General features: G+C 45.4%; 1 protein-coding gene across 1 annotated transcript; it reads right to left on the bottom strand.

Moving 5' to 3' along the window:
• Positions 1–4,339: 4,339 nt before the first annotated feature.
• Positions 4,340–5,180, bottom strand: LOC124656611. The gene has a single exon (XM_047195323.1). It carries the CDS (start codon positions 5,171–5,173, stop codon positions 4,457–4,459), a length of 717 nt encoding a protein of 238 aa, XP_047051279.1. The 5' UTR covers positions 5,174–5,180; the 3' UTR covers positions 4,340–4,456.
• Between the last annotated feature and the right edge of the window lie 18,846 nt (positions 5,181–24,026).

The following is a 24,026-nucleotide window of genomic DNA, read 5'->3' as shown; positions in this document are numbered from 1 at the left end:
AAAGTTGAGCATGTCGTATTAGTGCCAGAAAATTTTATGAAGGTGGGATACCCTGACTCAATTTTCTGGAAACACCACTGCTCTAAATAGAAGTAAACAAGCGAAATAAATCATGAACATAGGCTGTGTTGTATCTTATGCATCTACAAAGGATCATCCAGAAATATGACAACGTGTATCTATACCTAATAATGGGTTTCCGTCGTCCGTTTTTTGTGCCCCTACTTTTCTATGAAATTACAGAGACTGCCACCAATGATGAGTGAGAAAACGTTCTGTCCCACCACGCCCGCATCTAACCCCTTCCTGCTCTCCATGACGACCAGGGGCAGCACCGTCGTTTGGCTCCTGCGTGCCGCGCCTAGCGTGAACGGGAACTCCCCCCGCTCCCCCTCCTAACCCTAACCCCTCCCCCCACCCCCCTCGCCCCGCCGCCACCCATGGTCGCCGCCGGGCCTGGCTCGCGCGGTTGACGGCGGCGGCGAGGCCCCCTCCTCGTGGTCGGCTGGCGGAGGCTCAGCGCCCCGCTCGAAGCAGGTTCCCCTCGCGTTCTTGGCGGCGGCGTCGGACGACGGTTGCGGGCGGCGCGGGCGGCGCCGTCTGGCCTGCGTCTGCGGGCGGCGCGTGCGGCGGCGCGTCAGGCGTTGCTCCGCCTGGGCGGCGTTCGGGAGGGCGCTGGGTGGTTTCGGCCGGCCGGGCAGGGGCCCGGCCCCGTTCGAGCCCCCACCCCCCTCGCGTCTCCTCCTCCGCCGGATCTCGCACTGCCGGCAGCCGGGGTGGTTGCTGGCCGCGGATCAAGCTGCGGAAGTCTCCGTCCATTCCTCAGATCTGGCGCCGGTCGTGGTGGCTGTGGGCGGCCTTGATCTTTGGAGTTGCTCAATCATCCGGTGGTCTGCGTGGGGCAGATGCCGGTGAGGTCGGACGTCGCCTGTTCGGGAGTGGGTGTTCTGCGTCGGTGGCGGTTCTCGGTGCTCTGTTGCGGTCCGGCGGCGCGAGGAGTTTGGTTCCAAGGCGGCGACCTTGATCGGTGGGAACCTTGCTGGTTGACGGGCGAGCCAGAGGTTCTGGTGCTGGTCAGTGGCCATGGTCGTGCGGGCGGCGTGGTCGCGGCGAGCCGTGTGTTGTGGCGGCGGTTCGGTCGTCGTTCGACGGCCTAACCCTATGTGCAAGAAGGAGAGGCTACGCCGAGGGGAAACCCTTGCCCGTTTGGGCCATGACGGCGACGTCCGCGGACGCCGTCCCCTTCTTGAAGGCGTCATGGGGCTTCTCTCCTTCTTCCTACTATCTCTGGGTGAAAACCCAAGATCCCCGGATCGGGCGGTGGCGGCACTCCGGTGTCGCGATCTTCTTGAAGACATCGTCTTGGAGTCCACAACATGTAGCTCTCCGAAGGTTGTGTGGCGAAGGTGGCTTCGTTTGCCGATCTTCGGCAAGGCTTGCTACGTCCCCTTCCCTGGTCGAGTCTCCTTGGTGCTACTTCTCGGTCTGTGAGCAACACGGCTCGGTCCTCGGTGGTGGTCGGCTTCCGGTGGCGCTTCTGCGACGGAGGAGTGTTGTTGAGGCGCGCGTGAAAATGGCTCGCTCTCGGGTGAGCTCCGGCCCGACACTGTAGACTCCAGCTCTTCTTCGAGTCCTCGTAGGCGCTTTGTCTGAGTTTCTTGGTCGCGCTTCCGGCTGTAGCTTCTTCGGTAGTTCGTGTGGGTGTGTGGTATCGTCTGTAAGCTGGGTTCAGCACTTTGTATCGTTTTCGTCGTTGCTGGCTTTGTTAATTCAAAGTCGGGCACTTCAGTGCCTTTTATCTAAAAAAAAAACCTGGTCGCGGTGGTCGGCCGATCCTTTCCCCAAGCTCCTCGGTCTGACACTCTGACTTAATCAGTTATGCTTAGTTGCGCCCTCTCGCGCGAGGCCTAACTCGGCTGTTGTGGCTGCCGGCTTCCCCACGAATTTCCGTCAGTCCGCGTTACTTCCTGAGGTCTAGACTAGAGAGTAGAGTCCACAAGGTACGTAGCTGATCTCGCGTCGCCGCTCCATCTGGGCTCCAGTAGCCCCTTCGAAAAATGTGGACCTGAGTCATGGGTGGTCTCTCTCTTCTTCCCCTTTTCATGCTAGCCATCAAGCCATCGCAGCGGCTAGAGGCTTGAGAAGAAGGCAAAGCTCTCAGCAGCTGGCCTCGATCTGCCTTGGGATGGTGGGACGAAAAGTAAATAAGCCCCCCAGCGAAGCGAACCGGGAGCACCACTGCGTGCGGGGCGGTGAGACCGCCGAGGTGCGGGAGGAAAGAAGGTCGCGGCCTCCAGCTGCTAGAGACCTCCAGCGGCCAGAAAAATAGGCGGCATGGAGGGGAGAGAGGGCCTCAACTTCATCTCAAGGTCGTCCGGCGTCCGGAAGGAGGCGCCAAGGTCCAGCATGGGACACCGTGGAGTTGGGTACTCGCAAGTCGCAAGTGATGTTCTTCAGCATGAGTAGTTCAGTTCGATTTCATTTGACAAAAAAAAAACAAAAAAAAAATGCGGATTCAAGCCTGCTTGGCTGCTTGCTATTTTACCTGTGAGCTGGACGCTGCAATGGCATTCGGTTGTAATCTTCGTACTTATTTGGGATGGAGGTCTAAAATGTGAAGAAATAGGCATGGACCTTTTTATAGATCAAAGTTATTTGTTTCCTAAAAAACCAAAGTTTTAAATAGCCTGCCTATAGCCCGACTATAGCGTTTTAGGAGACCTGCCGCTGCGATCTTTATAGGCTAAATGAGAAAAACACTAATAGCTGGCTATAGCCCAATTGAACCTCTAATTGAGCCGCTAAATTTCCTGCATTTTGAATTTCTCTTCTCTTTTCTTTTTCATTTCTTGTTTTCTAAATTTGCGTTCAATATAATTAGATAAAACTTGTGAGTATAATAACTAAATACTTGTTTGACTTGAATAGTTGCATAAGTTGTATCACGAATCGTATTTTAGTCATAGTTTTCCTCTTCTTTTAGTAAGATATAACAGAAATATTCCTAATTTTCGAAAAAGAGGCTAAATAGAATAGCCCGATATAACCGGCTATAGCCTTTTATAGCCTCCAAAAAAGTCGCGGCTAAACGAGATAGCCGGCTATTTTAAACTATGTAAAACACAAAACTCTTGTCTGATTTTGATATTTTTTTATGTTGTATAATATATTCATGCTAAATTTTGTTTACATTTTTTTATATCCAAATTTTTTGAATAAAGTTTTTTTATGAAAATCTCTAAATAAAGTTGTCAACAATAAATTTTACAATAGACCCATTGATCTAAACGTGAATGTTGAGAAAGAGAGAAATATTTAGATGAATATTTAAACCAACAACAAATGTGACAGAGAATATCCATGAGATGTTGCCGGAAAAAATTGAGAGGAGACAGAGAGGCATAAGGATCCTAAATGAACATGTTATAGAGATGAGTGACTTTTGCATTATCAACTGGATGTGTACACAAGATGTTGAGTCGCCTTTATCGGTGTTCTCAGTAGTCCAAGTTGTTACAAGACGAGCTCTAGAGCAACTATAACCCCATGCCCTCTCCAGCGCAGTTTGAATGTGGATGATGATGTGACGATGGGTGGACCGATTTCTTAATCGATCAATCCGGCGGAGTGGATTGAGCGAGGGAGCGGCGGGAATTCCTCGCCGGAGTGGGGGGCTTTTTTGTGACGGAGCTGCGGATGCGGCGGAGGGGGGTAGGGTTTCGGAACCGAACTCTCCTCCCCGCCTTGGTTAAATAAGGGGTGGGCGAGATTTTTCTCGGCCCCCCCAAACTCAGTTTACGGACCAGGCCGCGAGTTCAGGCACTGCTCTTGGCTATTTTCAGCCTGAACCCGTAAACTGGCCGGGAATGTTCAGTTCCGACATGTGTTTACGGTTACCGCTAGAGATGCTCTAAGTTGGATAATGATTAAACTAGGATTGTAGGCTCTGTTGGGGTAACCATGGAGAGGAGCATATTTGGTCCCGGCACCTAATACTAATCGACCGGCTACTCGCCTCCTACCAGGACCCCAAACGGCCTCATGCTCATGTAGAAACTGTATATGAATATTTTTACTTATTTTCATTAGTTTCTATAATTCTTCAAGCATCATGTCTAACTTAATTAAACTAAACATAATGTTGACTACATGATCAACAACTTTTGCTCTTCCGCCGCAAAGCGCCAGCATTGTGCTAGTCTTGTATAAAGAGAAAAAATGATGTGTGAATATTTTTATTTTTTATATATTACAGTCTTACAGACGCTAGACGCTGGTGTTCCAATAGTAACATATAAACCAAAGAGTAATGCTACACCTACATAAATATTTTACATAACGTACTAGTACAACACGAACATACAGATCATACAAATACATACTGAACTTGATGAGTGCACCAATAGCAGTGTTATATGGATAACATCACACCTATGTTTCATCAGGTATAGTTTGTTCACTTGCTCACGATTTCGATAGGCAGGTTGTAGTCCGGCTCTGCTTTCTGGCACGATGGCTGCTGCTCCTGCCAACCCTGCTGCTGATGTGCATCCACCATGTTCACCTTGCCACGTCGAACCATCACGCTGCCGCAGCTCGACACGTTGGCACCGCCGCACCGGTCGACGCGCACGGCGCCGCACCGGCTGACGTCCGCGGACCGGCACCGGTCGATGCCGAGCGCGCCGCACCAGTCGGCGCGCGCCTCGCGGCACCGCCCCAGCGTCACCTCCGAGCAGCTGCCCACCTCGGCCTCCCTGCACCGTCCGACGCGCAGCTCGCCGGCGCCGTGCACGCGCGCCGCGCCCTTGCACCTCCGGATGAAGACCGTGCCCGCGCGCTCCACGTCCGCGGACCGGCACCGCCGCACGGCCACCTCGGCCGCCCCGTCGACGCGCACCGCGTCGCACTTGTGGAACGACACGGCGCCGCAGGCCTCGGCCGCCGCGAAGCCGCACCTGTGGAAGCGCACGTCGCCGCCTCCGCCGCCGCGCACCACCACGTGCTGGAGCCTGCTCACCTCGAGGACGCCCGGGCTGACCACGGTGAGCGTGCCGCCGTTGCACCGCTGCACGCCCTCGTGGATGGTCGTCTCGGCGCCGTCGACGACCACGACGAACTGGTGGTGGACTGCTGTGGCGGAGGGAACGGCGTTCGGGTCCACGGCCACCATTTTGTTTTCGCTCGGCTTGTGCTCAGTAGCTGGACCTTGGAAGGCGAAGGTTCTCCGTATTATACACGGCCATGTGTTGCTTAAGGGCTAAGCTAGCAACAAGTAAGTCACCGACTTGCTGTCAGATGAGCGCCGTTGATTGAGATGGGTTGTTTGAATTGCATTTTGCATTTATCGTCGAGTCTGTCAATAGAGCAACGCGCCAACGGGTACTGCCTCAGGATGCAGACGGACACGTCCGCGCCATCCGTCACGTCTGCGTACTAAACCGTGTAGCTAATTTCCGGTGTCCGTGGAATCCGCGTAATCGCACTGAGCTGTTCACGGAGTCCGCCGGACAATACGGACATGCGCACACTAGCCAGCTTGTTTGATTAGGAGTAGTATACCCGGAAAAGTCCGGTTTGAACCTGTCCACTAGCTAGTTTGATGCACAGTTTGAAGTACATGCTCTATATTATCCCTGTTGCTCTTGGATGGCTAGGTGCGATGAGGCATGGAGCAACTTGGGTGCATAGTAGCCGTAGTTTTTTGGGGTTATTGGCTAAAATGGTCTTGCACCCGCGCGTCTTAAAAAGTGCCGACGAGTTTTTGAGCCCAATAGAAGCACCGTCCCTTTTGCGAAGAGCGAGAATCGGACGCGCCGACACCTCCCGTCACAACGGTTTTCACAGGTGGGGCCGTCTTGGCAGCGACTTGAAGCGACAGGTCACATTAAAAATGACGCGTGTCGGGTGGTCGTCGGCGTCAATAGCTCCGTTCGAAAACTGAAGCGGTGACCACCCACCTCACCCACGCGCCTTCAATGCACGTCCGCCGCCCCCAAGGAGGAGGACGTCGTAGGCTCGCCACCACTTCCGCCGGCGAAGAAGAGGTGGTGGGAGATGGAGGCGCAGACGCAGGCGGCCCTCCGTGGCGGCGATGACCCGGCGTCGCCGAAGGTATTCCCCGGGTAGCACTTCATCATCGGCCGCTCCGTCGACGAGGACTGCGGCGAGATCACGCTCACCCCGCGGCGAGCGACGGTGTTGTCCACCAAGGACCACGACGAGAACTTCGTCGACCTCGCCGATCCTTCGAGCCGCCGGTGCCAAAGGAGGAGGACGACTAGTCCTTCAACTTCTCCGACGATGACGACGGCGCGGACAACCTCGACTATAAAGGATGGGACAGCGGCGCCGTCGACCTAGAACTAGTTAAAGTCGCTGTCCATGCAGCCCTAGGCTAGTGCCTATCTAATATACACAGAATGATTGACAAAATTCATACTTCAGTACTCTGCCATAGACTATAAAGAAATAGAATAAACTCTTTGCATTATCTTCATTTTGTTGCACTTCACTGTATCAAATACAAACCAGAACTCAGTATGCAGTAGCTGAATTATTACTCGGTACAGTAATTCAGATTCAAAGCTCATACTTTCGCCATTCATTGTACTTTATCTACCTAAATGCCACCTACGCTAATCATCAACTTCTTTGATCAAGCTACACTAATCATCTGCTTCTTTGATCATACAGATTCTTCTTCTTTGATCACCAGTTTCTTTGATAAAGCTACAAAATATAATTTGGTAAATGAGCATAGAACACTAGAAAATTCAACTAACTTTCAAGAATAAATGAGCAGATATCCTATTTACAGTGAACAAATGAGCAGATAACTAGTAGTTGAGCACTAAAAGAGAGCACTAGCATCAGATAGAACTGCTGTGGTGAGTTGTTACTGACTAATAAAGAGGATTAGAACTGTAATACATGCACACCAGATCCTATTTACAGTGTGTATTGACTGAACATGTGTTTCGTGTTGCATCCTTGAGCACTCAAACTGAAGAATAACCATGCATTAAAGCTCAGAATAAATATGGAAACAATCAAACAGTTTCAGTATGCAGCAGGGCATAAACATATTTTATGCAACTAACCTGGAACTACACAATGACACCTGACCATATTCTATGCAGCAGGGCATCACAAGCATAACATTTACTTACAGGTTCTTACCTGAACATTGCTTGGATCATAAGTTCATAACATGGAGTAGTATATATAATTTCCATAAACTGTAAGATCAATTTCCTTACGCTTTCACTAACCAATAGGTACAAACAATACAGTATTCAGTCCTTGAAGAAACTGGTGCTTTTAAGCTATAAATATGCAGACGGCTTGAAAGATCAGAAACACAAACAAGGAAACTGGTGAGATTCTGTCACCATCCACGCCAATTTTCTTCTTAAACAAGGAAACTGGTGAGACGGATTGCAGTATAAACAATCTTGCTTAGTTTATACCAGAACAAGTAGGGCACGAGATTGTAGTTTCAGTAGAGCACGAGATTGCAGTTTCAGTAGGGCACGAGATTGCAGTTTCAGTAGAGCACGAGATTGCAGTTTCAGTAAGGCACGAGATTGCAACAGGGGAGGAATCAGACCTGCTCCTTTCCCTCTAGGTTGGCGCCGATGCCGCCGCCCTCTCTCGTCGAATTCTTGTCAGTTTCCAACGCCGGATTCTTCTCGTCCTCCGACGCCAGATTCTTGCCCACTCCACCGCTGCATCTTCTATCCGTACCTCCACCTTGCTCGACATCTTGCTCAGCAGGCAGCGACGGGAAGCGCACCAAGGCCGAGGGCGCACGGGTCAAAGGATCATGGCGGATACGAGCGGGAAACCGGGCGGCGGCCGGCGTCCAGGCGCTCGGCGGCGAAGACCTTTTGAGAAATCCGACGAGCTCCTATCTAGGGTAGAGTGGAGGCAATGGGACAAGGGGGTGGAGGGCAGCAGGGATCTGGGCGCAGGCTGCCGGTGAGGAGCGGGGCACCGGCCCAGCGGTGGCGAACGGCGTGGCGGCGTGCGCCGTGCCCTATCGGCAGAGATGGAGAAGTGGAGGTACTTCGTTGGTGTTTCTGATTTTTTTTTTTCCAGGAGAGACAGGATTAGCAGGCTCCGCGGATGGTGTCCGTGAGTCCGTGTGAAATACGCGGCCCATCCGTGTCCATTTGCATCCTGACTACTGCCCAACCGTAAACACTGATCACGGGTGATTGAGTTGTCTACGCCGCGCAAAGGAAAAGGGTTAGCCGAGAATCTTAAAACAAATTGCTTTCAAAATTATGAAAAGAGATGTCCCTTTTTGAAGAACTACTCCTATGTTATTGTTGGGGACTGCCTAACTATCATCTAGCTGAAATTGCAATTGGGCATAAATCAGATTTTCCCTCTGATAGTAATAGCGTTTATTCTCTGTTTTCACCGTCCTCGTTTCAGTATTTATTCCGATCAGTTGAACAAAAAATAAACCATTCATTATTTAAGTCTGGGTTGTATCTACTTTTTTTTTTTTGAATCGCGACTAGCCCATCACCCAGACACTTCAGCCTTTTTAGGCGCCCCTGAAGATATCAAAACATGGTCAACTTACGCACTATGGCTGCATATGGTTATTTTTGTGCCTTACAAAATGAACAGAAAATCTGGGCCTTGTATATATTGGTCCATTTTATCAAGTGCCCGTACGTTAACATTCTATCTTCTTCCTCCATAGGCGGAGAAAAATGGTTACATGTCACGGTCTAATTCTGACACAACAACAAAAGATAGTATGGAACAAGCACACGTATCCAGAACTGAACATATCACATCCTACGAGAAAATTCAGCGGAAACAGAGAGGGTCATCCAAGGAGAAGACCAGGACAAACTGAAATTCGTCACCAAGAAAATAACATCAGAAAAGGGAAAGCGAAAATGTGGAGCATCAAGTCGTTATGTTCTTGGGGAGGAGCAGCAACTGGTGGTCTTAAGAAGGAAGTCGTCGTCGCTGATCCGTGGATGAAGATGAGCAGCAGGTCGCGTGACTGCAGGGATGGGGTTGCGGTGAAATGCCCTACACATTCGAATGAAAAGTAAGTATAGGTAGAGGATGATACCTAGAGTAAAAACTGAACCAAAGAAGCAACATGCACGCCACACCTGCTTCTACACCCCTAGGAACCACCCGCTCTTTTTCAGAAAAACAATGCACCGACACTAGACAAAATCAAGTTCTTGAAAAGAAGAAAATCAATAGATATGTACACCTCAAATTATTCAACAAATACCTAAGAGGAAAATAAAGACTAATGACGTGGGCATTACCCTTCGGGTAACTGTTATTGCCTACCCTATGCGGCCCAATTGGAGGCCCACGAAGACATCCGATGGCAAGGTGGATCACTATGACGGTGCCAAAGAAGATTCCTTGAAGAGCAAGACGAAGAGGAGACGAATAAGGCAAGTCTAGAGCTAGGTCTTTTGTAACCTAGTCGTACCCAGACAGATCTCTTGAGACCTGGCACCCTATATAAGGGCCAGGAGAGGGGCTGCCGAGGGGGACACGACGAATCTCATCAACTTTAGCCACCGCAGGTCTAGAGCTAGGTTCACGTAGCACTTAGCCTCTCGACGAAACCACAACCGAAACCTTCGGCACCCCATTGTAACCCAATATTTTCATAATCAAGATCAGACAGGCAGGACGTAAGGGTTTTACCTCATCGAGGGCCCCGAACCTGGGTAAATCGCTCTCCCCGCTTGTCTGTTAACCGATGTCTCGTATCGGCCTACAGGATTCCATCAACCCTAAGCCCCTCTCGGAGGGCATTGCCGAGGAGTACCCTCGACAACTAAACTATTTAATGAAACTGACGGACTGATACTTGATACTGAATACTGAAAAATGGACAAATCCACTAATCACTCAAGAAAGAAGACTGACGAAAAACTATTGGATGTGGCGTCTGAATCACCTTGGGTGCAAATGGAAAATTACAGGAGACAAGTCCGGGGCAAAATAGTGAGCCGTTTCCACTAAACAAACTGTCATAGAAAAATGAGACAACAAAATAAACTTATGAAAACTTGAGGTAAAACAGAGTTGCTACATTATTCTTCCTTGATTGTGAGAGAAAACCCCATGTAATTTTGTGATAAAACATGCTAGTACAAAACAAAGAGATTGTTCAGCAACATACTGAAAAAATAATGAAGACTTAAAAGTGAGGATAAATACACAAATGAAACTATAAGTAGCTAACTAATACTTGAGCTCTAAAAATGCGTGAAGTAACAAGCCTATAAAAAACTATAGCACAACAAAATAATGAAAATTGATATAAGACAAGTATGCTTCGACCATCGGAGACTAAGGCAAAATGAAGATGGCAGAGGGTTACTAAGAGGGACCAAGAAACTAAAAAAGACACTCAGAACATGAAGAGTGAGATAATGAGTTATCACACCTACATACTAATACTATAGTACGACCGCATGTCTAAGGTAATTATTGCTAGTAATGAAGACTAAAGTAACTATATAGAAAATGAAAACTTAGATAAAGACTAAAAGCTGAAGAACACTTAACAACAAAGCTATGACTAAGAGAACACTGCACTGATCAGATGATTTCGCAAATTAAATATTGAGACTAAGACTGGCAAAGACAGAGTAATAATAAGACTGAGGTGAATGAGAAACTAAAAGAAATTAAGATAAACTGAAGAAACTAAGAACAAGTACTAAGACTTAGGAAAGAGAATGAAAGAATTAATGAACAAATAAGAAATAGAAGGACTAAATAATAATTAAAATAGAGACCGAAGAAAGAGTGGAAATATTGAAGAACTCAAAGACAAAGAAAAATAAACTAAACTAAAATGTCTTAGAAATGTAGTTGGATATTAAAATACTGATGAAAGAGAAAATTAGGAAATCAAAAGATAATACTGAAGAAATAAATAATGAAAAATGAAGGACCGAGTGAATGAAAAATGAAAGATAACACTGAACAAAAGATGACCGAAGAAAACGAGCTAACTAAAGTTGCAAAATGAAGGACTGAGTGAATGAATAATCAAAGGAATGATAAATGAGTGAATCAAAGACTAATAAAAAACTAAGAGGAGAAAATTGAAAACTTAGATAATAAGATCAATGAAGACCGAGACGAAAATGATATAAAGAATAATAATTGTTGAAGAAACAACAAATGATACGATAAGATGGCCGAGTAGAATAAAATGAGGACTGAGTATCTCTTTGCTAAAAAACAGTCAAACAATGCATCATCTAAAATTCTCGTCATCCTAGAATTGACAATATCTTATAGTGCAACGATTGCCTACTGAAAAATAATAAAAAGGACAAAAAATAGAAGGAGGGAGTTTGCAAAAGAAAAGATAATAACGGCTATTCCTACACTAGGTGGGCTGTTTTGATCATGGATGCCGTCATATGGTGACCTGCAATCGAACATGTCACCAAATGAGCTTGCCCCGAAACAAACAAGATGTATCCATCATAGGGGAACTGCATAGAAAAACAACTAACGTGAATGAAAAAGTACTATGGGCATGCAAGAGCAAGACAATAGCAAAAGAGTAAAAAAATCCAGAATAAAAAGCCGATCTGAGCTATATTGGATGAAATAAATCAAGATATAGACTGATTATAAGTCAAGGATCTGAATAAACAAACATGCACGCAGGAGCACAGAATTCGCGAGTACAAAAGGAACGGCCATCGAATCTGACTTAGAGCGAATTGTGATTTCAGCTAGCAAAAAATTAGGAGAAGTGTATTGTTGTGTTTGGCTAAAATATTGCATATCCCTTACATGCGGACGTATAATTGTATTAGATTCGGATAGGATACGAGCGGTATTGTAATTTTGGAAGAGCAATGCTATACATACGATTAAATTTGTACAACAATTTGGTACGACTAGACTCATAGAGCCTCAGTTAGCATGTGGGCCCGATCATGGGAAGTCCCTCCATGTGTCTGGTCGTACACAAATCGTACCAAATTTATTGTGTGTGAGGCATTTCTGATCTTATAATATAGAACCTCGTAACAAATAGATGTCACAAGTTTTCCTAAATCAACAACATTTTTTATATGCGCCCAACACAATAATAACAACTGTGAAGACAAAAAGCTACTCACTCCGTCTATAAATAGATGTGTAAAGTTTACCTAAATCCCTAAATCAACTTTAAATGCTACATCTGTCCATAAATAGACGTGAGAGATTTGTCTAAATCTGACTATTTAGTCAAACCTCGGACATCTATTTATAGATGGAGAGCGTATAATTTTCTATTTTTCAGAAAAAAGGTAGTCGCCTAGTCGGCCCAAAACGGAGCCGTTCCGACATGTGTAGGAATTGTCTTCGTTGACCTCTTCAAAGTGAAAATTTTATTTTCACTAAATGATGGTTTGACTAATGGATGAAGGGAAGTTGAAACCATCATTTCACTAAATTTTCACTAAAAACCCGTGTCCGCAATGACACAATGTTTCTCATCTTTCTTGATATTTCCTTGATAAATAAATGCGGAGCGTGCTAGTTGTTGAGGATTTGTGCATTGTATTTCCAAATTTCGCAAAAACAAGGACGGTAAGGAAGGATAGATCATTTCACTTTATCATGGAGGGCCACCATTCAAACATTGATTGTGGTGGCCAAATGTTGGTTCCTATGCAGTGAAGCTCAATCCAATTTCTTGACCATGCCCCAAAGCCTCGAAGCACCCGACAGAGCACGAAAAGGTGTGAGGCCAATTTCGTATCCCACCTGCAAAATGGACAAACTCTACAATTTGGCCATCCTCTATTTTATGGACGGTTGGACACCAAAACACTATTTGTATGGTGAGCCATGCGAAGTATTTGATTTTCGGGGGAGGGGTCCCATATCTTCCAAACCGTTGAGCTAGTGGGAAAAGATGTTGCACCCCAAGAATTGAGCCTTGTATGTGGATTTATCTGGATGATGTGGGGAGGTGCATTTTGGCTTTGGTGCCTACTCCCTTTATATAAAATATATTTAAAACATATTTTGAAATGTCAAAAAAAAATGTCGCATCGACATCTTCACAATCTATATGCGCACTATGTCATTTCGCGAAAATCGACTTTTATCTATCCTATGTAAAAAAGACAAATTTTGATATATTAAGGCTTTGCACGAGACTCTTTTTTTATCATATTTACACAGAGTACTGAAAATATCATTTTTCGTGAAACTTTGCATGCACATATATAAATTATAAATATGTATGGGCAATTTTTTATTTTTATTTTTCACATTTTTAAATATTTTTTTGGTGTAAATGGAAGATATGCACCTGATATAACGGCCCCTAGAGGTGAGGTTCCACTGTGATGTTTCACAAGACTTCCTCCATAAGATTCACTAGTGTGAGCATGGTTCCATGACAACCCACTTGTTGACATCTGGGCAATTAAATTTTGTGAACCTCTATTTAGAAAAATACTTGTGTGTTTAAGAAACCTCTATCAAGATATTTATATATAACTAAATAGGTACAAATATATATATAATCATACTGACATACATTTGTGTGCGACAATTTTTACGTAGAATTGTTTTTTGTATCCTTATGCTACATTTATATTTAGATGGAAACTATTTTATAAACTAATATTCAAGAAAAGAACCAAATTTTGGTGACAAAATGGTTCTACTTTAGCATTGTAATTATAATAATAGAATGTTAGAATGGTAACTTAATTTTGAACGAAGTTTCATGGTTTGTTTTGTTAGGCATAATATAAAACATAGTTCTCCCTTCGTTCATAACTATAAGATGGTTTAAGTTTTTACAAATTATTTGTATTTAGACATGTTTCAGTGTGTGATGTCACTCATTTCGGTCCGCGTCTCATCTAGTTAAAACATATAAAACATCTTATAATAGTGAACGAATGTATTACTTTAGATTATGTGATAAAGGCTATCAATGTAATAATAGTTAATTGTTACTGACATGTGAATTGTAAAGAAGTAAAAAAGTAAAGGTTTTGCTACAAATCAGTAGTCTGACTTGTCGATTCCTTCACCCTTAGATTCGTAACGCAGCGATTTGTGTTGGAATGTGTTTTTCTCTGGCTCGTCATTGTGTGCGCTCGTGGAGCCTTGCCTGGTGCAGGATTTTCTTTAGCGGTCCGGCTATGAGTATGAGTTTGCAGCACGTGCATGTGGTGTGGGTTGTGTGGGCTTTTTTTTTCGTTCTAGTCATTTTAGCCTGTGTAGAATTTTTCTGCCAGCCCCTTTTCTTATTGAACATTTTTTAAAATCTTTTTTCCTTCATCTGTTTACAAGTGTAGCTTATTTGCATATAGATGGTTACTGCAGTTGCACACCATGTGTAACATGGGTTATAAGTACGTTCCAATTACACAACGTGTGCAAATGTACCTTAGTTACACATGAATTGTAATTGTATCCCAGTTTCACAGTCTAGTTAAGTTGCACCCAGGCTGTAATTGATATTTTTCTAGTTACAAATGTGATGCAAGTGAGAAAAAAAAATGAGAAAAATGATACAGATTGATAGATTTGCGGCATGATTTGCACAAACGTGAAATAGTAAGTGGGCTAAAACTGATATTTTCAAGTTATAGTTGGGTTGTAATTTAGTTTGATCTAGTTACTAGTGGGTTTTAATTTTGACAGGTAGCTTGCAACTGAGTTTTCTCTAGTTGCAAGTAGGTTGCAACTAAGATATTTTTAGTTGTAATTGGATCGTAACCGGTTATTTTTATAGTGTGTCACAGCTGAGTTTTCTCTAGTTGCAAGTGTGTTGTAACTAAGATTTTTCTTGGATCATAAACGATTATTTATACAGTTGCAAGTGAGACGCAACTAATTTTTTCCTAGTTTCAAGTGGGTTGCAACTACTTCCAGTTCCAAGTGGGTTGCAACTAAGTTCTTCTAATTGTAAGTGAATCACGACTGAGTTTTTTCAAATTGCAAGTAGGGTCCAACTTAGTTTCTTCTAGTTACAAGTTGGTCGCAATTGAGTTTCGTAGTTGCAAGTACCTTGCAATTGAGAGAAATATTACTGAATATTGAATTTGTGCCTCGTTCGTGTTGGCTTGAACTAGCAAGTGTAGTGCAACTGAGATTTATATTTGCTAACCTTATATTATAAAAAATAAGCTCATTTACGGTTAGTGAGAAAATTGATCCTCCTCTTTTTGGATTTTTCATTTCGTTTCTACCACGATGCATTTGTTTTTCTTCACCAATTCTACTTGCGCTACTCTAAGCCCATTAGAGAAAGTGTGAGCCCGATATAACATGCTGCAACAGATTTTAACATTAAAAGGAATCAGATTACACGTGTGATACTCGACTAAGACTTAACTAAGTCTAAGTCGCCTGATCTCCAAGCGCGCCCAAAAAATAATTAATAGAAGCATTTGATTATTCATTTGACTCATTAATACAAGAAAATTGTTTACTATTATCATGTGGGGAATACATGGCTAATAGATTTGTCATAGTTACATACTACTAGATGGACATACCGCAATTTACCGTGCAGTTCTTTGCTTTTGTTAATTAATTTTACTGGGTTGTAACTACACATAATATTAAATGATACCCCGCACGTTGCTGCGGAAATTTCTATTGCAAAATATTAAAATAAATATCCTAAAATAATTTGTAGAGTTGATAAAAAAGAAATTAGGTTGTAGTTAAAATGTGAATAAAAATGAAGCATGAAAAACAAAAAAATATTTAATTTATGAGGAGTTACACTTGATCTGAAATATCACATCCACTTGTATTTTGGAGGCGAAATTACAGTGTTCGTGGAAAGGAAGAAAATGAGGATTTTAGATGAGATGACATGAATCAGATGGCAAAATTCATATTGCGATTCCTTTCTAACAAATGTACTAATTTACTAAAGCTTAGAGAAGTGATCTTCATATAAAGTGGGTTCTTAAATTCCACATATAGAATCTCGGTTGAGTGTTAAGGGAGCATGTGGTTTATTCTTAACACAATATACCAGATTCAATATAACATAGAACGATACATGCGCCATCTTCTAAATAATATGTACGACCGTAGTACCTACATTCATTGAGTGAGCTGCCTTTCTAATAGTATGCAATAAACATCGTCGATGGCTTCAGCTCTTCTATATTATCGAAAGCATCACTGCTGACTTTCTGCACTTCAGATACACCTCTGTAGCTTGTAAAAAGCTACTTAGACCAAAACAATATTGGAAGCCTTAATTAGAGCAAAAACATGTTGTGCCATGAAAGGTTGAGGTTATCTGATGTGAACAACCGAGGCATAAACCATTGCAGCGTCGATTATCATGATGCAATGATGCTTCTTTTGCTGCTAGAAATGCAAAATAGATCTGCACATGAAGACTTTACGATTTGAGCCATCTTTCTCATGAAATTCACAACCTGGAGCCCAAATAAAAATCAGGCTTGCGGACTAAATCTCTGATGAATCTTGCCTATAAGAGAACAAAAAATGATTCCTCATTTAATCGTCGGCGTACTGAATGTTCTTTAGTACACGATGTAGTGTGATGGATATACAGTAGCAATTAAATTAGTTAGCACGTATATAAGTTAATATAATATAATATTTGGAGAGACATATTGGCCCTGACCAAGGTCATTTTCAGTTGTAGATTGTTCCATCTACATCTCAATTCGGACTATTGTTATATTTTTTTTTGTTACTAAAGACAGCGTGTGATCTGCTTAATCAGATTGGTGAGACGATATAAAGGCACACCAATAGTGCAGAAATATCTTCAAATAATCATTACTTGGAGGAACAACAGAAATAGCTACATGAGAATTCTTTTGGTTACTAAACACAGCGTGTGATCTTCTTAATCAGATTGATGAGAAGATATAAAGGCACAAACAATTCCCTACCAATAGTGCAGAAATATCTTCAAATAAATCATTACTTAGAGGAACAACAGAAATAGCTATATGAGAAAAAAAATTGTGTATTTGCTGCTCCCCGTGAATCCATTTGACATCATACAAATATTACCATGTTAAATAATCTGATTACACGTGCTTACTGAAACAGAACAGGGGAAAGAAATTAGAGTAGGCTTACGGCTTTTCAATGGAAGGAGGCGCTGGGTAGTGTCCGCAGAGCGAGAAGTCAATGAACCCAAAGAAATCTCCAACGAGGACTGCGAAGCAAATAAATCCAAAGAAATCCAGGAGGGCCTGAGGTAGCAGCTGACTCAATCCAATGGAATCAGGTGCATGTGCAACATCTAGCGGTAATCCAGCCGGAGTTCAACCTGCCAAATTGGGAAGATCTATTGAGAGATTGTGAAAAAATATAGGTATTAGGATGGGGATTGTCTAGGTACCAGCGTGGAGGCCGTTGGGCGTGGTGCGGGGTGCGGCGCGAGCAGGTTGGCGTCCTCTGTTGAGGTGGATGGCAGCGAGGCCTGCCTTTTAAGCTGGATGACATGACTGCGGCGGATGCCATGGAGCAGTTTCGTGTGGTTTAATGCTCGGAACTATGAGGTGCTTTTATGAGTATTAATTCGTGGCGGCACATTCGTGGGTAGGAGGACGGCTGATGGCAGCGATGGAGGAAGACGAACAGAGTCGAAGCGTTTTTTTTTAGGAGGAACGTCCAGCGATTATAGCCGACGATACGATTTTAAGCCCATTTGTGAGGTGATGTACGGATTTCGAGCCCATTTTTTCCATTATATTTTTGCAGCCCATGTACGGAGTATGTTCGAAGCGAGGCAAAGCAAGAGAGCCCATGTCGGTCTGAAGATAGGCGAAGCAATGCGCGACCGAAGCTGTACGCGAACAAATGGTGTGACGGCGCGGGAGTAAAAGTGGTGACGTGCCGTCACCATCACTACTAGGAAATAGCCTACCGCCGGCGTCCTGAAATGGCCTACGGCCGGCGTTTTTGCATTCGCCGGCGATCACCTCGCCGGTGGTAACGCCTCATCGCCGGCGCCTCCCAATTCGCCGGGGGTAAGTGCCGTTACCGCCGGCGTTTTACCAATTCGCCGGGGGTAAGTGTTGTCAATTCGCCGGGGTTAGTCTTACCGCCGGCGTCTTATCATTTCGCCAGGGGAATCAGGCCGTAGTGCTGGCGATTGCAAAACGCCAGGGATACATGTACATTTCACCAGCGTTAACATTAGCAGGAGTAAAAAAATAAAACTCGAATTTCACAGTATATACACCAGAATTCATAGCATATACACTGAATATACAGGCAATTACCAGAATGACAGCAAAATAGACATCATTAGCAAGATACACATCATTGGCAATGATACACATCATTAGAAAGTCCCGAAATGTCCATAATATGCATGCATATGCATCAATAACACAAGTGTCGACCATAGTTCAAACATCACGAATCGAAGTAGCACATGTTACAGAAATACATATAAGTCCAGTCGACGACCTAGCTAAACAACAATGACATAGTAAACTAGAGAGGCGGTGGCGGCAAGCATCATCACGATGAAAGGGGTCCTCCACATCTCCCTCCTGCTGTCCCGCTCGAAAGTTGGCGTATCGAGTTTCCGCCTCCTCCAAAGTGGTGTACCCCTTGTAGTTGTTGCCGGCTGAAACGGTGGACCTGCCTCCTACGGTCTTTCCGGTCCTCGTAGACTCCGGGAACCCTGCCGTGGTAGACGACATAGTACGTCATCTATGCAAACACGAGAAAAAAGAAATGAAAGTTGTTAGTAAATTAGTAGAGAGAGATATAACATAGAGTAGTGCAAAGAAAAAGCATGGAAATTACTTAAGTAATTTTATGACTAACATTTGCAAAGGACAAAAGTGTTTGAGTCAAGTCGGCTTCGGCGGGAAGGGACGGATGCCCTCGAGCGTGTTGAATGTTCTGTCGTCACATCCATCTTCTAATCGGCCTTCTATCTCGGCCTTAGAAAGTTCGGGACCATAGTGGAACAAGCCACCATTACCGCGAGACATCCCTCCGAGTATTGTGCAAATGGTCCGCTGGATGGCACGGAACTCGGCTCTCACGTTTTCATCGGTGGTGTCCGACATGTTCACGAACATCCGCTAAAGACTGGATGGCAACAAGAGATCGTTCTGAGACCTTACAATCGACCTCATCTGTAGGATGGCAAACCAGGCCTCCATCCCATTGTCATGCGCCGATTGCTTGAGGCAGGGGAACTTGGTTATGTGGTTGCACACATAGCAACCTTTCACTTTCTTCTCATGCCTGATTTTGTCGATGCCAACCTCGGCTATGAAGCCGGCGAGGGCTTTATCAAGTGTAGACTTAAGGTCGGTGAAGTCCTTGTCCGGATCAAGCCCGGAGTCGAGGTAGCCGACATCCGAATGATACGGGTAAAGAGGAGGAGGGTGCGGTACTTGAATCTGCGCGAAATGGAAATAAACCATCATACTCGATCAACTATGAAGGAAATTCATGAAAGAATGTAATAGAGGGTACTCTAGTAACCAAATACTTACTCGCGGAAATATGGTATGACAAAGCATTTCTTATCCTTGTTTAACACCAAGAAATCCTTGATGTACTTCGCTAGAAACGCTTGTTCGTTACGGGCGACAGCTGGAGTCATGTAGAAGGGGTCCATGATAGCGATGTGCGCTGTGTTCTCCATGGCGATATCGTGCGCCATGCTAAGCGATAGGAGGCGGACCAAGTTTCGGTCGAGCTGTTGCATGTTCAAGAGCACGAAGATGTCTTCATATCGAATGAACATCAAGTCCGCAGGGTATGTGGTGACAAAGCCAAAGCCAGTGGGCACCTTCGCCGTCAAAACCGGGTACGAGGGATTTCTATCTCAAAGAAGTAGGTCCTCCTTCATTAGAACAGCATCATGCAAGCTCCTCATATCCGGCGTCACCTGCTGGACAATGTGTGCCGGCAGCATAGGCTGGCCTATGTGATGCATCTTTCTCCACGGGGTCGGCAACTTGTCATTAACCACTTTCTTGCTTGCGGCAACATCTCCGGACTTCTTCCGCTTCCTGGCCTTCTTCTTACTGCAACTGGGAGTGGCGTTTTGTTTCATACCCTCCGTGGTCGCACCAAGGAGTGTCCTCGGGGTAAGCCCAACTCGGGGTGGAGCGGTGAAGGTGGTAGTGTCTTCCTGCTCGGGAGTTTCTTGTGAAAGGAACAACTTCTTCTTTAGCGTACGATCGGCGGGTGGCTTGTAAGGAGAAACCCCGTCGCCCTCCATCTCAGCGATGAACGTATCGATTGGAGCTTGATCGATGTCCAACGCGTTTCCGTGCTGACTCTCGGGCTGGCTGTCGGGCTGGCTATCGGGCCCAAAAGGACCACCAGCCGGTGGAGGACTCGGGGCAGCCGTCGCATCTCGAGGAGTGACCATGCCATAGCTTGCCTCCGAACCTGAGGCGGCGGTGTTCAGCCGAATTAGGGCTTTCGGCCATAGAAGGATGTGATTCTTGAGGTCCCCGAGAGTGAGCGGGGTTTCCGTTTCCGGGGGTTGATAAGGAGGATGGAGGTCTTGGCATCCCGGTAACGACCGGTTCACGCGAACCCGGCTCACGCTATCATCCATCCCGACGTAGTGGAAAATCCGGCGTGTTGGCGGGATGACACCGCCGCTCGCTACAGCCTTCAACTTGTTGTCCACATTCGGTAGCAAGGTGCAAGGAGTCGCGTTATCCTGTGAAAACATGTGTAGGTCGAGAGAGGGCGACGACAAAGTAACTAATTTGTAGAGCTTGAGAGACTAAATTAATTACCGTGAGGGCGTCGAGCTCAGCTCGCGTTGAAGGACCGAGGCCGGGCGTGCGGGTGAGCGAGGGGCTAGTACTGTGGCCCCCCAGGTTCGGTGAATCCTCTCTAGCGCCGACATTGCCGGCTGGTGGAGTCACCAAGTTGGGTGTGCATTGAGCGTGTCTAGTTGGAGGCCGGTTGTCTGAGTTGTTGGCGCCTAGGCTGATAACCGGCATCGGTCCCTTTTGGCCGCCGGCGAAGTAATTCTTCATCGACAGCACAAGATCAGGGATGATTTCATTGACCCTGTTGGCCAGCGCGTCATCGACCTTGCTAGCAACCTCAGCACTGACGCGTTGCTGAACCTCGGCACCGACTCGTTGCTGAACCTCGGCACTAACGCGTTGCTCCATGGTTGTTTCCAACTCGGCCACCTTTTTCAGAAGAGCCTCGTGCTCCCGGTCCTTCTGCGCCTGGCGCGACTCCTTAGTGCTTGCGGGCACGTCCAAGCCATAGTCGGCAAGCTTGCGACCTCCTCCGGCGCCGGGGACACGGTGGGGCTTGTCCAAAAGCGGCCGCGCCTTCACGATGTTCAGACCCCTGATAAAAGGCGTGTCCCACGAGACTTTGCCCGTCGACGTCTGGGATGAGGAGCCAGCTGATTTGGCGGCTGCTCGTTCCGTCAACTGCCAGAAGTACCATGAACAATTTTAGAATGTAATGGACTTGGTGAGCAGTATCAAATTAATAAGTTGGTAAATTGCTTACCACTGCTTTCTCTAGTGCCATCACCTTCGCGTCGGCGACCAACTCAACTCCCACCACCACATCAGGTTTCGTGACACGTTTCCCAGCCAATTCTCTATGGTATCGGGACCTGAGATATGCCCTGAAGAGTGGGTCTTTGTACTTGGCAAAAGGGGGCTCGAGGCCAGCATTTATGTAGGCCTGGTCCTCCTTGTCCCATACCGGCTGCTTGCCTTCGAAGCCACGGCAACCGAGATTGTGGTGACCGATGTTCTTATCCGCCAGCTCCTTCCCCCAGGTCGATTGTCCTTTGGTGTACTCGAGCTCCTCGTTTTCCAAGAATTTATTATACTGCTCCAGCGTCATCCGCGGGAAGTGGCGGCTGGATCTCTTCCCAAGTCTCATTGTCACCAAGCATCCCCCTCGGCATGGTTTTATAACCGCTGAGGTTCTTGGAGAACTTAGAGAGGGCTCGTCCGTTCACGATGTTATCCTTTGTATCCTCGTTCCTGTATTCCATAGGGAACTCATACCGTGCGTGCAGCCGCGCAAGGAGTTGGGCCTGCAGATGCTTGCTTCTTCTTGGTTCGGAGTTTCGTCTCGTTGACGTCGACGACGTCCCGAAGGATTGCTCCCGGTTGGAGGCCGTACCCCTTCGCCACGTGCTTGGGCTCGGTAGGAAGACCGGTCTTGGCGTCCACCGCGGTGATTATGTCGCGAGTGGTGCCGACCCTGTTTGGGCGCCGCCTGCTTCCGTTTCCTCTTGGCCTCGGTAGTAGTATCCGAGCTACCCCCGGCAACGCCACTTGTCGGTGGTCTCGTCGGCAGCGGCCCTCTCATCCTCACCATCGTTGTCCATCTCATCACCCCCCTCCTCCGAGGACCCGTCATCGCTGCCTGGAAGTTCCTCCAGCTGATCCGAGACCATGAGCCTATAGTACTCATCCAACTTCCGCTAAGAAGACCCGTCAACGTCTTCGTTGGGGTATGCAGAAGACGACATGCTAACAAAGGTAGATGTGACAGCATTAGGCAGCATACACATGCAGATGAACTAGTAACTTCTGACAGATAAACCATAGTCTATAGCATATGAGTAGGGAACAAATAAATTCGGTATTCATCATTCAGTGAGTAGAGCAGCACTTCATTGTTGTAGGCATATCCAACTTCTAACAGTACCATAAATACAAGGACACAAGTGACATGTGACCCGAAGCAAAACTTTTCAGTGTTTCCTAGCTATGTTATCAGGATGCACCTATTCAGTCTCCATTGGGGCAGTTATAACTCATTTTCTCAAACTGACAAAGCAAAAAATGAGTGATAGCTATCTTATTAAACTATACCACCAGGTGACACATTTTAATTGTCTGGAGATCAGAGAGTCAATTGGATCATACTTCAAAAGCCTTCAACTATACCAACAAAAAATTCGTCATGACCTTTCCTAAAAAATGGTCATGCCGGAGTGCCAGAAATTCGCCGGAACGGAAGTTAATCGACATTCCGGCGAAACATTGGCACTCAATGTACCTGCAGACACATTTCACACAACTTTTCCTTCCAGACATATCAATATAGCAATGACCTGAGCCTCCAGCATATTCTCATGTCTAGTCATTTCACAGCTATGTCATTTCACATTAGGATTGTTATCAGGTCCAGTATAACAATGTGTTAAAATAATGTCAGTAATAATAGGAAATACTGCTAGTAGCAGTAAGAGTATTGATAGTAGCAGTAGGAGTATTGGCAGTAGCAATTTGAACTGTATTTAAACTTCATATCAGTTGCAAGTTGAAAATTGCATTTCTCACAAGCAACAAGCAACAACTCCTAGCATTTCTCACAAGCAACCATAATTACTGAACTGTATGTACACAATGATCTGTTAAAACCACAAAACTTCAAAAAATTATCTCAAGGCTTGTCATAGTAGAATGGTGAAAGAAAAACCATACCCCTATTACATATACAATCAAATATGCTCCCAGCGAGCTTGTTTGGAAGGAAAAGAAAGTATGCAGTTTTAAATCAAGTCATAGATGTACCTGGAAATGATACATGTCATCTCCATTTATCTACTTCTTCCACTGGCTCCATTGTATGGCATCATTAAGATTATAAAAGATGCATGAATTTAAACTGCAGTTTGAACTGTATTTAAGTTGAATGATCAAGATATTTATGCAAGCCAATTCCTACTCATAAAAGCACACCAAGCAATCAAGGAAGTAATGCACTACTCACACAAGCAAGTAAGCAAGCAAGGACTTCCTTCTAGAGATCCGCATTAGTTAATGGAGTATATCCAGTGAAAAAAAGCAGTGAAAAAAAACAGTGTCAGCTATCAAGAGGAGACAAAATTAAGTATTTCTGCATATGAGTGATCTGGATAGATGTAAATTGTGTGTAACAGGCTACTCAGTATTCTGCATATAATTCAGCTCAAACCATATTCTGAAAACATTAAATTGCAGCAACAAGATGGACTGCTCAGTGCTTAG

The sequence above is a fragment of the Lolium rigidum genome, chromosome 5, assembly GCF_022539505.1.
Source record: "Lolium rigidum isolate FL_2022 chromosome 5, APGP_CSIRO_Lrig_0.1, whole genome shotgun sequence".
NCBI classification, from domain to species: Eukaryota; Viridiplantae; Streptophyta; class Magnoliopsida; order Poales; family Poaceae; genus Lolium; species Lolium rigidum.
This window is presented reverse-complemented; position numbering and strand designations above follow the sequence as displayed.

What these genes read in the sequence shown, in the direction of transcription:
- LOC124656611 (XM_047195323.1), bottom strand. Translation starts at nt 5,173, where the DNA reads ATGGTGGCCGTGGACCCGAACGCCGTTCCCTCCGCCACAGCAGTCCAC.